Source organism: Aquarana catesbeiana, linkage group LG03, assembly GCF_042186555.1.
Source record: "Aquarana catesbeiana isolate 2022-GZ linkage group LG03, ASM4218655v1, whole genome shotgun sequence".
NCBI classification, from domain to species: Eukaryota; Metazoa; Chordata; class Amphibia; order Anura; family Ranidae; genus Aquarana; species Aquarana catesbeiana.
Window position 1 is genome coordinate 155,752,905 of NC_133326.1, and position 14,323 is coordinate 155,767,227.

Below are 14,323 nucleotides of genomic sequence, written 5' to 3' on the forward strand. Positions count from 1 at the left end.
GGTTGAATGCTCGGATAAGGGTCTGGTATGGATTTTTGGGGGGACCCCACACCATTTTTTTTAACATTTTGGCTGGGGGTTCCCCTTAATATCCATACCAAACCTGAAGGGCCTGGTATGGAATTTAGGGGGACCCCCCACGCCATTTTTTTTAAAATTTCGGTTCGTGGTTCCCCTGTGGGGAATTCCCATGCCGCTTTTATCAATGAACTTTTATGTGTATTGTCGGACCGGCAATTCATTAATAGCCGCGAGTAGTTTTAAATGACTTTTTTTCCTTTGAAATGTCATTTTGCTGTCAGACTGTTCTAAACACCGGAAACATGCGCCCCTTTACAGGCATACTATAGACACCCCCCAGGTACGAAATTTAAAGGAATATTACATTTTTATTGTTTCACTCTAAGCATTATTAAAATCACTGCTCCCGAAAAAACGTCCGTTTTTTAAAAAATTTTTTGCATTGATACATGTCCCCTGGGGCAGGACCCAGGTCTCCAAACACTTTTTATGGCAAAGAACTTGCATATAAGCCTTCAGTGAGAACTTTGGATTTTGCAGGTTCGAGCCCCATTGACTTCCACTATTCCAGCATATGTAATCTGACAGGCATTATTGCCGGCAATAGCGCTGCTTTCCATTTGCATTAGCGCTGACTTTCTGAGAGTTGAAGTCTTTCCGGCCTTTTTTGAGAGTTATTTTTTGGTACTGCAGGATAATTTTTTGGCGCTATAGTAAATGACCCCCACTGTCCCCAGTCAGTATCCCTGATCACTGCCACACCAGTTAAATACTGTAATGATGCCGTACTGCACTGGTGAAAGTAAGTTAAAAAAAATAATTTATATTTATCATGTGACCACAGAATAAAGCTTTGGACCCTTTTGAGGCATCCTTGGTGTGCTGATGACATTTTCTTCACCTTGATTGTCCACGGTTTTCAGCCTATGGTCATTACAGCACCCAGTATCACTGAACAGTCGGTTTCTTGAATGTGTGCGTGGGGAACATTGGATTCAGCAAGTATGACATTCCCATGTCCTGTTTATACCTGTCAGCATACTGTTCAATTGTTAGATGAACAAGTTAGAAAACTTGTCGACCAGTATATTCTGACAGTGGCAAGTCCCGCTGTCCGAAAACAATGTACTGGCGGGGGGATTCCACCATCCACCTTGTTTGTGTGGATGAATAAATCTATTTGTTTTCTTTTTTTTTTTTTTTTTCATTAAGCCCGCTATGAATCTATGGCTATAGAGCAGGTACAGTATCTCACAAAAGTGAGTACACCCCTCACATTTTTGTAAATATATTATTATATCTTTTCATGTGACAACACTGAAGAACCAGGCATTCATGGTTCCCTCAATGAACTGTGGCTCCCCAGTGGCGGCAGCACTCATGCAGCCCCAGACCATGACACTTCCACCACCATGCTTGACTGTAGGCAAGACACACTTGTCTTTGTACTCCTCACCTGATTGGGGCCACACACACTTGACACCATCTGAACCAAATAAGTTTTGGTTCCATGTAATCCAAGTCCTTAGGCTGCTTGTCTTCAGCAAACTGTTTGCGGGTTTTCTTATGCATCATCTTTAGAAGAGACTTCCTTCTGGGATGACAGCCATGCAGACCAATTTGATGCAGTGTGCGGCGTATGGTCTGAGCACTGACAGGCTGACCCACCCCTTCAACCTCTGCAGCAATGCTGGCAGCACTCATACCTCTATTTACAGAAGACAACCTCTGGATATGATGCTGAACACATGCACTCAACTTCTTTGGTCGACCATGACAAGGCCTGTTCTGAGTGGAACCTGTCCTGTTAAACCGCTGTATGGTCTTGGCCACCGTGCTGCAGCTCAGTTTCAGGGTCTTGGCAATCTTCTTATAGCCTAGGCCATCTTTATGTAGAGCAACAATTCTTTTTTTCTGATCCTCAGAGAGTTCTTTGCCGTGAGGTGCCATGTTGAACTTCCAGTGACCAGTATGAGAGAGTGAGAGCGATAACACCAAATTCAACACACCTGCTCCCCATTCACACCTGAGACCTTGTAACACTAATGAGTCACATGACACTGGGGAGGGAAAATGGCTAATTGGGCCCAATTTGGACATTTTCACTTAGGGGTGTTCTTACTTTTGTTGCCAGCAGTTTAGACATTATTGGCTGTGTGTTGAGTTAATTTGAGGGGACAGCAAATTTACACTGTTATACAAGCTGTACACTCACTAGTTTACATTGTAGCAAAGTGTCATTTCTTCAGTGTTGTCACGTGAAAAGATATAATAATATATTTACAAAAATGTGAGGAGTGTACTCACTTTTGTGAGATACTGTATATCCCGTAGTTTGTAGATGCTATAACTGTCACACCAACCAATCAATTTACACCATAGCTCCCAACTGTCCCTGATTTCGAGGGCCTGTTTCTGATTTGGAACAAAGTCTCTCTTTCCTCCTCATTTGTACCTCATTGTGGTCTGATCTATATAGTTGTATATATATCCATTTTTTATCTTTCAAAAAGTGTTTCCCAGTGCTAAACCTTTTATCCAATTTCTAAATTGCTGCATTTTTAAATGTCACAAGCCAGTATAAAGGAATAATAGTGGTAAAAAAAAGCACTTGTTGGTTTAAAATGGTTGTAAAGCCTTGAGGTTTTTCACCTTAATGCATTCTATGCATTAAAGTGATTGCAAAGGATCGTTTTTTATTTTTTTAAAATAACAAACGTGTCATACTTACCTCCACTGTGCAGCTCGTTTTGCACAGAGTGGCCCCGAACATCCTCTTCCGGGGTCCTCCGGCGGCTCTCCCGGCTCCTCCCCGCATCAGATAACCCCCTGGGAGACGCGCTCTCCCAAGGGGGTTACCTTGCGGGCGCGCTCCTGAGTCGAACATTTGCATCCACAGACACGAATACCGGAGTTGGCTCCGCCCCCCGGCACCCGCGTCATTGGATTTGATTGACAGCAGTGGGAGCCAATGGCTGCCCTGCTATCAATCTATCCAAGCAAGAGCCGAGAACCTCGTGAAGAGAGGGAGAGCGCGTCCCCGCCAAAGAAATGAAGGGGCTCGGGGGGGCTGGTAAATGCCAGGTGTTTTTTCACCTTAATGCATAGGATGCATTAAGGTGAAAAAACACAAGGGTTTACAACCCATTTAAGCTGAAAAACCTCCTGCGATGCAGCTGCCCCCCCCAGAGCCCCCCTTTTACTTACTTGAACCCGGAAGCACACCAGCTCCAGCCAGTGTCTCAGGTCCTGATTGAATAGATTGATAGCAGCACAGCCATTGGCTCCCGCTGTTGTCAATCAAATCCAATGACACGGGAGCCGTGGGGCAATAGACGCAGCAGCAGGACACGAGGAGCGCACCCGCATGAGTGCCCCCTTGAAATGCGGCTCTCCAATGGGGCACTCGAGAAGAGGAGGAGCCAGAAGCGTCGCTGAGGGACCCCAGACGAGGAGGATTGGGGCCACTCTGTGCAAAACCAACTGCACAGAGGAGGTAAGTATGACATGTTTTTTGTTTTTTTTAAACAAAGCTTTAGATATCCTTTTAACTAATCTTTTTTTTGTATAATTCTCCTTTAAGGGGGCATGGCAGGGGGTGTGTCTTATGTCTGCATACTTTTGCTAATAGGTGTCCGACGTTCCCATCTCAAAAAGTTGAGGGGTATGAATACACTTATTGGAATTTTTTTTTAAACCAAAGACATGTAGTAGATTACATCTTGGCCAACATTTATGAAGAAATTCGATTTTTGACATTTTTTTTTATTGGATATCATTTATAACAGAATGTAATTTTTTTTTTTCCCAAATTGGCGGTCTTTCTTCATTTACTTCGGAAAAAAAATGCAGTGATGATCAAATACCACCAAAAGAAAGCTCTATTTGTGTGAAAAAAATGACAATCAATGTTGTGTGGGTACAGTGTAGCATGACTGCGCAATTGTCAGTTAAACTAGTGCAGTGCCGAATAGCAAAAATGGTCTGGTCATGGAGTAAAATTTTCCAGAGGGCAAGTGGTTAATGCAAAAGCTGTTCAGAAATTGAGCACTTGATTTTCTTCAGTCTGTATATGCCCACACCAAACATGGCGGCCCTGTACAGGAAGTGCCGCTGACAGACAGTTCTCGCGTAGTCTCCGCCCTCTGTCCTCTCTTCCAGTCCCCGAGCTACGCATGCGCGCCCTGCTCTGACTGACCTTGCCTGTAGTCACCATGTTGTCCCGGAGCAGCGTCCTCATCTTCCAGCCACAATGGTGAGAAGGCGGCTAGCGCCACATTCCTGGAGACAGGAGGAAGGGAGCCGGGCGGGGGGGAGCACGGCGAGGAGGACTCCGGCTTGTAGTCCCGAGCGGGGTGTCCTCACTGAGGGGTGGGTGGGGGTGTACTAGGCCGCAGCCGGCTCCCTGCAAATGGAGGTGTCCCAGACAATGAATGACACAGGGAAGTGTGTACACTCCATAGACTTCCCCTATACTGTGTACATTCCATAGACTTCCCCTGTACTGTGTACATTCCATAGACTTCCTCTATACTGGGTCCTGTCATTGTGTATGGCTGGGAGAAGGTGACCTGTGTCTGTAGGGAGGACATGGAGGGGTCATGGCCGGGGAACCCCCTCCTGTCACTCTGGAGACCTCCCCACCCCCACTGACCTTCACATTTCCACACTGAGAGATCCTTGTGTATAAAGCAGGATTCTGATTCCTGCAGCTTTATCCGGATACAAGGGTAAAGTCCACCCTCAATCCTCTCCTGTCATCTGTCTTCTCTGCCCCAGGATTTCTCATTCTGTCCAGACTACTTTGTGATCTGGTCACTTCTAGACAGACGCATGGGAGGGTGACACCAGTTAGAATAAAGTGGTGACACCTTCATACCTGTTGATTGAGCAGTGCCCTGCTCTCTCCTCCTGTCTGCGCACTCCCTGTTAGCACACCTACAATGCATGATCCCCCCCCACCCATCTCAGTGTCTGTTGGTGTGACCACAAAAGTACTTCTAAAGTCTTATTGTCTTTCACCTCAATGCATTCTCTGCATCAGCCCCGGTTCGCACTGCCGCGACTTGAGAGTTCAAAGTTGCATAATGAGTTGCGCCCCATTAACAGCAATGGAACCATTCTAATCGTTACGACTCAGAAAAAAGGTTCCTGCGCTACTTTTGGTTCAACTTTCAACATAACTGCATTGACTTCTGTTAAAGAAGTTGTATGCAAGACATGAAGTTTCACAGGGATGTCGGATTCAAAGGTGCGTGACTTTGAAGCCACGGCAGTGGGAACAAGGACTTGTGGTAAAAACAAACTCCCTGCTAAGTGTCCCCCCCCCCCCCCCCATCTCTAAACGCTTAGGCACCATTCACACTTGTGCCCCTCCACAGTCCTGTGACTTGGATGCAACTTTGGCTTTGATTGCTGCACAGCTTTCACACTAACATCAAAGCGTTTGTTACCCCAACATTTCATATTCCTGATATGTGCCTGCTGTACCATGTACTTGTATTAGAGTCTTCTGTTCTCTTTGTGATGCTTTCTTTGTGTGAAATACCTGGTGTTTCTGCCATTCCCTCTGCTTTCCTTTTAAAAACTGACCACATTAGGCAGGGGAGCACAGCGTGGTCAGTTCTCTGGCTATGATGGGAACTATGTGTGCTCGCTTCCAATGATCAGACTTTCTTCACCTTAAGCGGACTTCTTCCGCTTAAGGTTTAGGCAGATATGTATTCTTCTACATATTTTTTGGTAAAAAAAATTGCAATAAGCATATATTGATTGGTTTGTGCTAAAGTTATAGCATCTACAAAATAGGGGATAGATTTTTGGCATTTTATTATTTTTTTTTTCTAGTTATGGAGGCGATCTGCAATTTTTATTAGGACTGCGACATTGCGGTGGACAGATCGGACACTTTTTTGGGGCAATTGACATTTATACAGTGATCAGAGCTAAAAATAGCCACTGATTACTGTATAAATGTCAGTGGCAGGGAAGGGGTTAACACTAACACAATATAAACACTCGCGCTAATGGTGTGAAAACAAAAAAAGATAGTGAATGTAGCTGCTATATACAAAGTGCTAGACACTTGACACAAATGTAGATAGATAAATACAGCGCTCACAAACAACATGAAAAAAATATAATAGCTGACATAAAGTCCATAAAAAGTGACTAAAGTGCTCAAATCCACTGTGAGGAAAGTGCAAAACGCTTCACAGATCTTCAGGTGTACAGCGACACCCCCTCATGTGTCCCCTCTCACCGGATCAGGATGACCCCCAGCTTTTCAGTCTGGGGGTCACTTCAGACTTAATAATGGTATCCAGAGATGGCGGATTCAGTGTCCGCTTATCAAATCAAAAAGACTTCTTTAAGATGATCCTCAGCCATAAAACAGGTACCCAAAATGAAAAAGATGGACTGATAGTGAAGTACAGCAAATAAAGTTTTATTGCGTATGGGGATGCATACTTACTTAAAAACAGGCATAAAATGGAGCTGGAAGTACAACAAACGCCGTCCCTGGCGTTCGATCCATGAGACCGGAAGTGACGTCAGTCGTGCCGGAAATTGCGTCAAAATTGCGCATTTTCCGGCATGACTGGCGTCACTTCCAGTCTCTTCGAACGAATGCCCGGGACGGCGTTTGTTGTACTTCCAGCTCCATTTTATGCCTGTTTTTAACTTGCCTTTTGTAAGTATGCATCCCCATGTGCAATAAAACTTTTTATTTGCTGTACTTCACTATCAGTCCATCATTTTCATTTTGGGTACCTGTTTTACGGCTGAGGATCATCTTAAAGAAGTCTTTAATGTTTAATGACCTGACACTGAATCCGCCATCTCTGGATACCATTATTAAGTCTGAAGTGACCCCCTGACTGAAAAGTTGGGGGTCGTCCTGATCCGGTGAGTGGGGACACCTGAAGATCTCTGAAGCATTCTGCACTTTAGTCAGTTTTCATGGACTTTATGTCAGCTATTGTTTATTTTTATTTTTTTTATGTTGTTTGTAAGCACTGTATTTGTTTACTAGGGGTTAACTGTGTTCCCTAGGTGTGTTCTTACTTTGGGGGGGGAGGGACTGACTAGGGGAGGAGACCGATCGTATACTAGGTACACACGATTTGTCTCTACTCCCCTGACAGGATGTGGATCTGTGTGTTTACACACACAGATCCACGTTACTGCTCTGTCACGAGCGATTGCCCGACGGACATTGCGCCCGCCGGGCTCGTGCATCGGCCCTGGGGACTCGTGGCGCGCACACACCTGCTAGATCGTCTTAAAGGAGCGACATATACCTACGGAGATTTGCGCAGCCAACCTGCCGCAGTATAACTGCAGCGGCTGGTGGCTAGCGATTAACGAAGACCTCTACCTGGTACAGTAGAGGATGTCAAGTCATCTGTGCCCAGTCTTGCCACGGAGAATTAATCCAGCTCTGAGCAATCCTCTTGTCTTTTCTTGCAAAGATAAAAAACAACAGATACATTTGTGTCACTTCATCCACCACTGCTGTGACTGACATCTGATTTCTTTATCTCATGCAGGAGCATGAGAGCAGAGAGTGTCTACGATTCCAGCTTCACATCCCTCCTCCTTTCTTCTCCAGCTCTCACATGATTGGCTGCTCCACACCTCAGCATGATTGGGCATGCTGAAGTCATGTGGTGCCTTTCCTGTCAAAGCTACTATCCAGGAATCCTCCACCGGTGCCAAATGTGGATGACATGCACAGTGATTGGGGGCCGTGAGCGCGCTCTGCTTCTGCTGTGTGCGCAGTAAGGATTAATCTGAACGCACTTGTCATTCTCCAGGCGTGAGGTTCTGCTTCGCGACGGGGAGTGTAGAGGTGGGCGGGGAGTTGCTCTTATGCTTGCTGCACGAAGTTTGTGAGCATTTTTTAATCCTCTTCCAATTAGTCATGTGACTACAGAGCTCTGGTGCGGGTGTCTGTGTGGCTGGTGGGCATTGACTGTTTTAGGGGCCACCTTACCTTAAAGCAATGGATGCCAGTGAGATGACTTCACTGTTCTCATTCTGCGCTGTTTTGGGGGCTGCACAGATGGGCACACCTGCTGGAGCTTTGTGGTTGCTTGAAAGTAGATTAAAAAAAGGAATTCCCATTGAGATTTCCCACGAACTGTATGCAGCAAATATAAGAGCAATGGGGAGGCAACGATTAGGCTGTGGGTTATTTTAGTCTTTCCTTCTTCTAAAAAGGAACGTTGTCACCTTGCCCATGTAGGACAAAGTGACACTGAGGGGAAACTACGAAGACTGGAGCAGACTGAATCTGGAGAAGCTGTGCTTGGTAACCAGTCTGCCTCTGTTTCATATTTAAAGCTAAGGCTCCATTCACACTAGCACAACTCCAAAGTTGCATGATTTCCAGTGGGACTTTGATGTCACTTTACAATCTCTGGATCAAAGTCTGTCCAATTTGAGCGGGTGTCATTGAAAAGAATGGGCTGTGATTTGTCATGCAATTTTCATGTCCAAAGTCGTCTTAAAAGTCGCACAAGTGTGAATGGAGCATTACCTGAACAAGGTCAGCCTAGAGCTACATATTGTCATGCACAGCTGCTCCGGATTTTAAATAAATGATCTCCATTGCGTTTATTAAGGCCCCCCACTTGCCGTCCAGCCTCCATCATTATACTGCGGCAGGTTGGCACAATCCCACGAGCTGTTGTAGCTGTACGTCGGATCCTTTAAGCGGGATTAGCAGGCGCGCGCGTGCCGCACTGCGGGGTGCCGATGTTCGTGACCGGCGGTTGAAATGACAACCATCCACAAGCGATCGCGGGCACGACAGGCAGAACAGGGATGTGTGTGTGTGCACACACACACACATCCCTGTTCTGAGAGGAGATGCAGATCGTGAGTTCCTAATAGCTAGGAACCACAATCTGTTATCTCCTATAGTCAGTCCCCTCCCCCTACAGTTAGAACACAGTCAGGGAACACAGGTTGATCGCCTCCTAGTGTGTTAACCCCTTCCCTGCCAGTGACATTTATACAGTAATCGGTGCATTTTTATAGCACTGATCGCTGTATAATTGTCGATCGTCCCAAAAGTGTCCGATGTGTCCGCCATAATGCCACAGTCACCATAAAAATTGCAGATTGCCGCCATTACTAGTAAAAAAAAAAAAAATAATAAAAATGCCATAAATCTATCCCCTATTTTGTAGACACTATAACTTTTGCACAAACCAATCAATATAGGCTTATTGCAATTTTTATTGCCAAAAATATGTAGAAGAATACATATTGGCCTAAACTGAGAAATGTGCTTTTTTTTAAAAAAAAAAAAATTGGGGATATTTATTATAGCAAAAATACAAAATATATATATATATTTTTTTCAAAATTGTCGCTCTTTTTTTGTTTATAGCGCAAAAAATAAAAACCGCAGAGATGATCAAATACCAAAGCTCTATTTGTGGGAAAAAAAAGACGTCAATTTTGTTTGGGTACAGCGTCGCACGGCCGCGCAATTGTCAGTTAAAGCGATGCAATGCCGTATTGCAAAAAGTGCTCTGGTCATTGAGCAGCCTAATCTTCTGCGGCTTAAGTGGTTAAGCTGGCTATGCATTATACTATCGTATTGTACAATTTTCCTTGAGGGCCAGTTCACACCACATGCAGTGCAGTGTTTTTTTTTTTTTTTTTTGCATCAAAAACGCATAGAAAATAGGTCATATGTTTTTCAATGGCATAGTTCACACCAGTGTTTGCAGTTCCAGAACAAAAAGTAGAAGGTGTTGCATTTTTCCTGCACTGGACTGTACTGGAACTCTGTAAAAAGCATCAAAAACGCACTGGAACACACTTTCTTATTTAAAGTTAAGAAAAAGAGGGGAAAAAATGCACTGGACTGCATCAAAAACACGCATGCAGAAAAGCATCTGGAACGCATCCGGACTGCGTTTCTATGGTGTGAACTGGCCCTTAAAAAAACAAAAACCATATAATGTGAGGACGAACCTAAACAGTCCTTTCTATTTGTATACAGTCAGACAGGCCCCTGCAATACATAGTTTAAGGTAAATCTGAAGGCGGTTGTACAGGAGTAGTAAAAGAAAATTGTATAATGTATGGCCAGCTTCATACGTTGCCAGCTTTTCCTTTCTGCGATGCAGCCAGAGCTAAAGTCAAGTTGAGCGCTGTCACATAAGAAGAGGTCCCATGGTAATCCATAAGCAGAAGCACTATTCTTTTTCTGTTCCTTAGTTGTGAGGGAGTGGCGGTAAGATAAGTAGTACATCAGTAGTAATAGTAGTACAGGGCACTTCTACAAACATTCGTAATTTGCTGTGGATGGGTGAGGTGTCTTTATTAGAGGCTTGTTCACACTTTTTGCTGGTCAAATGCTGCTTTATTTTGCAGAAGTCTCTGTTCTGAGCAGAGGTACCTTCTTGCTTGTAAAAAAAAAAAAAGAAAAATATAAAATGTGACATTTCATTCATACCTGTGCAGAGAAACCGAGCTGTAGGTGCTGCAGTGCAGGATGGAAAAATATTATGATTTCTACAGCGCACAGCAGCTCACCTGAAGGGCACATTGAAAACCAGGGTTTCTTGTTTGTCCTTGCGGAGACATCTGTACAAGTGTGAACATGCCCTTAAAGGGATTGTAAACCCTCATGTTTATTTTTTTTTCTAAATAACAAACATATCATACTTAACTCGTCTTCTGGGGTCCCCCAACGGTGCTCGTGGCTCCTCCTCGCATCAGTAAACCCCCTAGGAGAAGCGCTCTCCCTGTGGGTTACCTTGTGGGTGTGCTCCCAAGTCCAGCTTTTGCGTCCATAGACACAGAATGGACTCGGCCCCACCCCCCACCCCCCGGCGCCTGCGTCATTGGATTTGATTGACATCAGTGGGAGCCAATGGCTGCGCTGCTATCAATCTATCCAATCAAGAGACGAGTACCCCGGGCAGAGAGGTACAGCGCGTCTCTGCTGAGGGAACTAACAGGCTCCGGTGAGTAAAACGGGGGGGCGGTCAATGTCAGAATTTTTTTAATGCGAAAACACAAGGGTTTACAACCCCTTTAAGACCTTGTTCACTCAGGGTGTACAAAAGCGTACACCCATGGAGGGCCATGTTTACTCACAGGGGGATGCCCAGGTGTTCCATGCATCGCTGTGTAGGCAGTCTCATGGATGCCATTTGGCATAAAGCGGCTGCATGGACACAGCTGCTGCTCCCAATTTGACATCCATGGGGTTAAAGGTGCGTGTTCCCGAATGCACATTGTGTGAATTTAGGGACACGCACTCACACAAATGTCAAATTTGGAACAGCCGCTGCAGGTAAACATTGCCCTCCCTGGAATGTACGCTTTAGTGTGGTCCCATGTGAATGAGGCCTAAAGCTAATGTCCTAGATTAACAATAGCCGCTATGAGCTTGTGTCTATTTTTTTTTTTTTTCAAATTACGTTTAATAAAAAAATGTTTAGACATACATATACATTGAGCAATAGTGTTGCTTATAGTTAAGTGCAATAGGTAAACAGTCAACGCTATAGACATTGAGCTTCTGATGATAATCATCCAGGTACATTAGTGGTATAACATCTTCCATACCATCTGAAGTTTTCGACCAGCAAATAACATTATTAAACTGAGAATGTATTAGCATTTTACAGAGAGAAGGAAAATAAAGTAGGAAAAGAGAAAAGAGGGATGGAAGGGGGAAGGGGAAGTGGGGGGGGGGGTCTAGCCGCAGACCTAGGGCGGGTCCTCTCGCTTATGCCATTCCTCCCAGACCATGTCATGGGCCTCCATTCTGTTTTGTATCCTGGCTGTCATTTTCTCCATTAGCTCTATGTCCTTTATTCTGGCATAGAGGTCTGCTTGGGAAGGTGGAACCTGTTTCTTCCAATAAAGGGCTACCAGGCATCTCGCTGCTGTGAGAACATGACCTAGTAGTTTCCTAGAGTGTCGGGATATACGTAGCCCAGACACACCAAGAAGGAACAGTTTCGGGACTTTGGGGACCTGGACGCCCAGTAGGCGATTCAGCGATAATTGTGTTTCCGTCCAAAAGGGAGTTATTTTGGGACATGTCCAGTAAATGTGAAATAAGGTCCCCCTGTCCTTCATACACCGCCAGCATCTATCCGAGCTAGATGGGAAAATGGTGTGGAGGACATCAGGCGTCATATACCAGAAGAAAAGGACCTTGTATGCATTCTCTTTGTACAGAGTGCATAATGAGCTTTTAGCCGCCCGGGACCAAATCGTCTTCCAGGTAGCTTCCGAGATCTCCTCCCCTAGGAGCTTCTCCCAGCGGGTAATGTACGAGTGCTTGCCATGGTCTGTAAAGTTATAGGAGTTCAGTATCTGATAAATATCAGATATTAGCCCGCGTCTAGTTGAGCCCTCTAATATCAATCCCTCAAAGGGTGATGGGGCCGAGAACTGTAAGTTCGGGGCAATTGATTGAGCGTAGTGCCTAATCTGCAAGTATCCAAAGAACACTTGCCTTGGTAAATCAAATTTTCTCTGTAGCTCTGTAAAGGACAGTAATCTGCGCGTGCATGGGTGTACCAAATGGCCAAAGTGGAATAAATTCCTCATCGCCCATGGATAAGACATCTGATGAGTAAGGCCTACAGGCAGCTTGGGGTTGTAGAGGAACGATGTGAGGAGTGATCTTTCTGAGCATAGCTTATAAAGCCGTGATACTTTACGCCAAAGTGTACTAATGTGGAGCATGGGGCCCAAGAGTTGAGTGGACTCCACCTTCACCTCCGCATTCCACAGCATGCTATTTGGATGGACTGGGGCCATCCAAAGTTTTTCTATTTCTGTCCACTTATTATATGAGCGTTGGGTGAACCAAGAGGCCAGGGTTCGCAGTTGAGTGGCTTGGTAGTATTTAGTTAGGTCAGGGAATGATAGACCGCCGTCTGATCGTGCCGCTGTCATGACTGATTGTGGAATTCTATGTCTTTTGTAATTCCAAACAAATCGTATTAAGTCCGCCTGGAGTTTTTTCAGCTCTGATAGGGGTATTGGGATGGGGAGAGTCTGGAATAAATACAGCAACTTTGGTAGGATGACCATCTTAACAGAGGCTATCCTCCCTAGTAGGGAGATATGATGGGCCTTCCATTTCAGTAGAAGGTCCCTTATGGTTTTAAAGAGAGGGGGGTAATTTGCTCGGTATAGAGTGGAATAAGAGGGAGTTAGCTGTACTCCCAGGTATTTCAGTGATGATGTCTGCCAATGGTAGGGGAAGTGGTGTTGTAGGTGTTGTGTTTCCTGTGTTGGGATATTAATGGGTAGGGCTTCTGATTTAGTTGCATTTATCTTGTATCCTGATAGGGATCTGTATAGGTCAAGTTCGGCGTGTAGGTTAGGGAGTGATATTCTGGGTTGGGTTAGGGTGAGGATAATATCATCAGCAAACAAGGCTAGTTTGAATTCCCTGTCCCTCAGCGGTATGCCGTGAATGTTCGGGTTTTTTCGAATGGAAGCCGCCAGAGGCTCGACACACAACGCAAAAAGTAGCGGTGAGAGTGGGCACCCCTGGCGGGTCCCATTCGTGATTGGAAAGGCCCGTGATAGGGCGAAGGGAGTTTTTACTTGGGATGAGGGATTAGTGTACAAATGTCTAATTGCTTGGAGAAATGGGCCCTGAAATCCCATGCAATTCAACGTGGCGAAGAGGAAGGACCAGCCGAGGTGGTCGAAAGCCTTTTCCGCGTCCAAGCCAAGGACTAACGCTTGCTGCTTATTCCTGTTCGCCACGTCTATTAGGTCAATAATTCTTCTCGTATTATCCCCCGCCTGACGTAGGGGGACGAATCCCACCTGATCCTTGTGTATTAGCGAGGGAAGTATGAGGTTTAATCGCATTGAAAGGAGTTTGGTAAAAATTTTTAAATCAGAGTTTAGGAGTGCGATTGGCCTGTAGCTGGCACACACAGAAGGATCCTTGCCAGGCTTAGGAATCAACGTGAGGAACGACCTCTGCATATCAGTGGGAATGGAGGTTTTCTGAAAGAAGGCGTTAAACATCCTGCACATATATGGTAGTAGAATCGGGAGGAATGCCTTATAATACTCATAGGGAAGGCCATCTGGGCCAGGTGATTTATGAGAGGGCAGGGTTTTGATGGTGGCCGTTAGCTCTTCCTCTGTAATCGGTGCATTAAGTAACATTAGATCCGTCTTAAGTAATTTGGGGAGTCCACTGTCCTCTAAGTATTGTTTCATACGGTCTTTTATATCAGGTGGGGGCGGGTCTCGGGGAATTTCAGGGTTATTATATAGTGTT

At 45.1% G+C, this 14,323-nt stretch overlaps 1 protein-coding gene across 2 annotated transcripts in view; it reads left to right on the forward strand.

Annotated features, from left to right (window-relative positions):
- The first annotated feature begins 4,152 nt into the window (after window positions 1–4,152).
- The window catches only part of ATP5F1C (ATP synthase F1 subunit gamma), a 40,475-nt gene continuing 30,304 nt past the window's right edge, over window positions 4,153–14,323 (forward strand). For both annotated transcript variants that reach the window (XM_073619443.1, XM_073619444.1), the window contains exon 1: window positions 4,153–4,276. In XM_073619443.1, coding sequence (XP_073475544.1) covers window positions 4,236–4,276 — 41 coding nt within the window. In that variant the 5' untranslated portion in view covers window positions 4,153–4,235. The remainder of the gene's footprint in view (window positions 4,277–14,323) is intronic.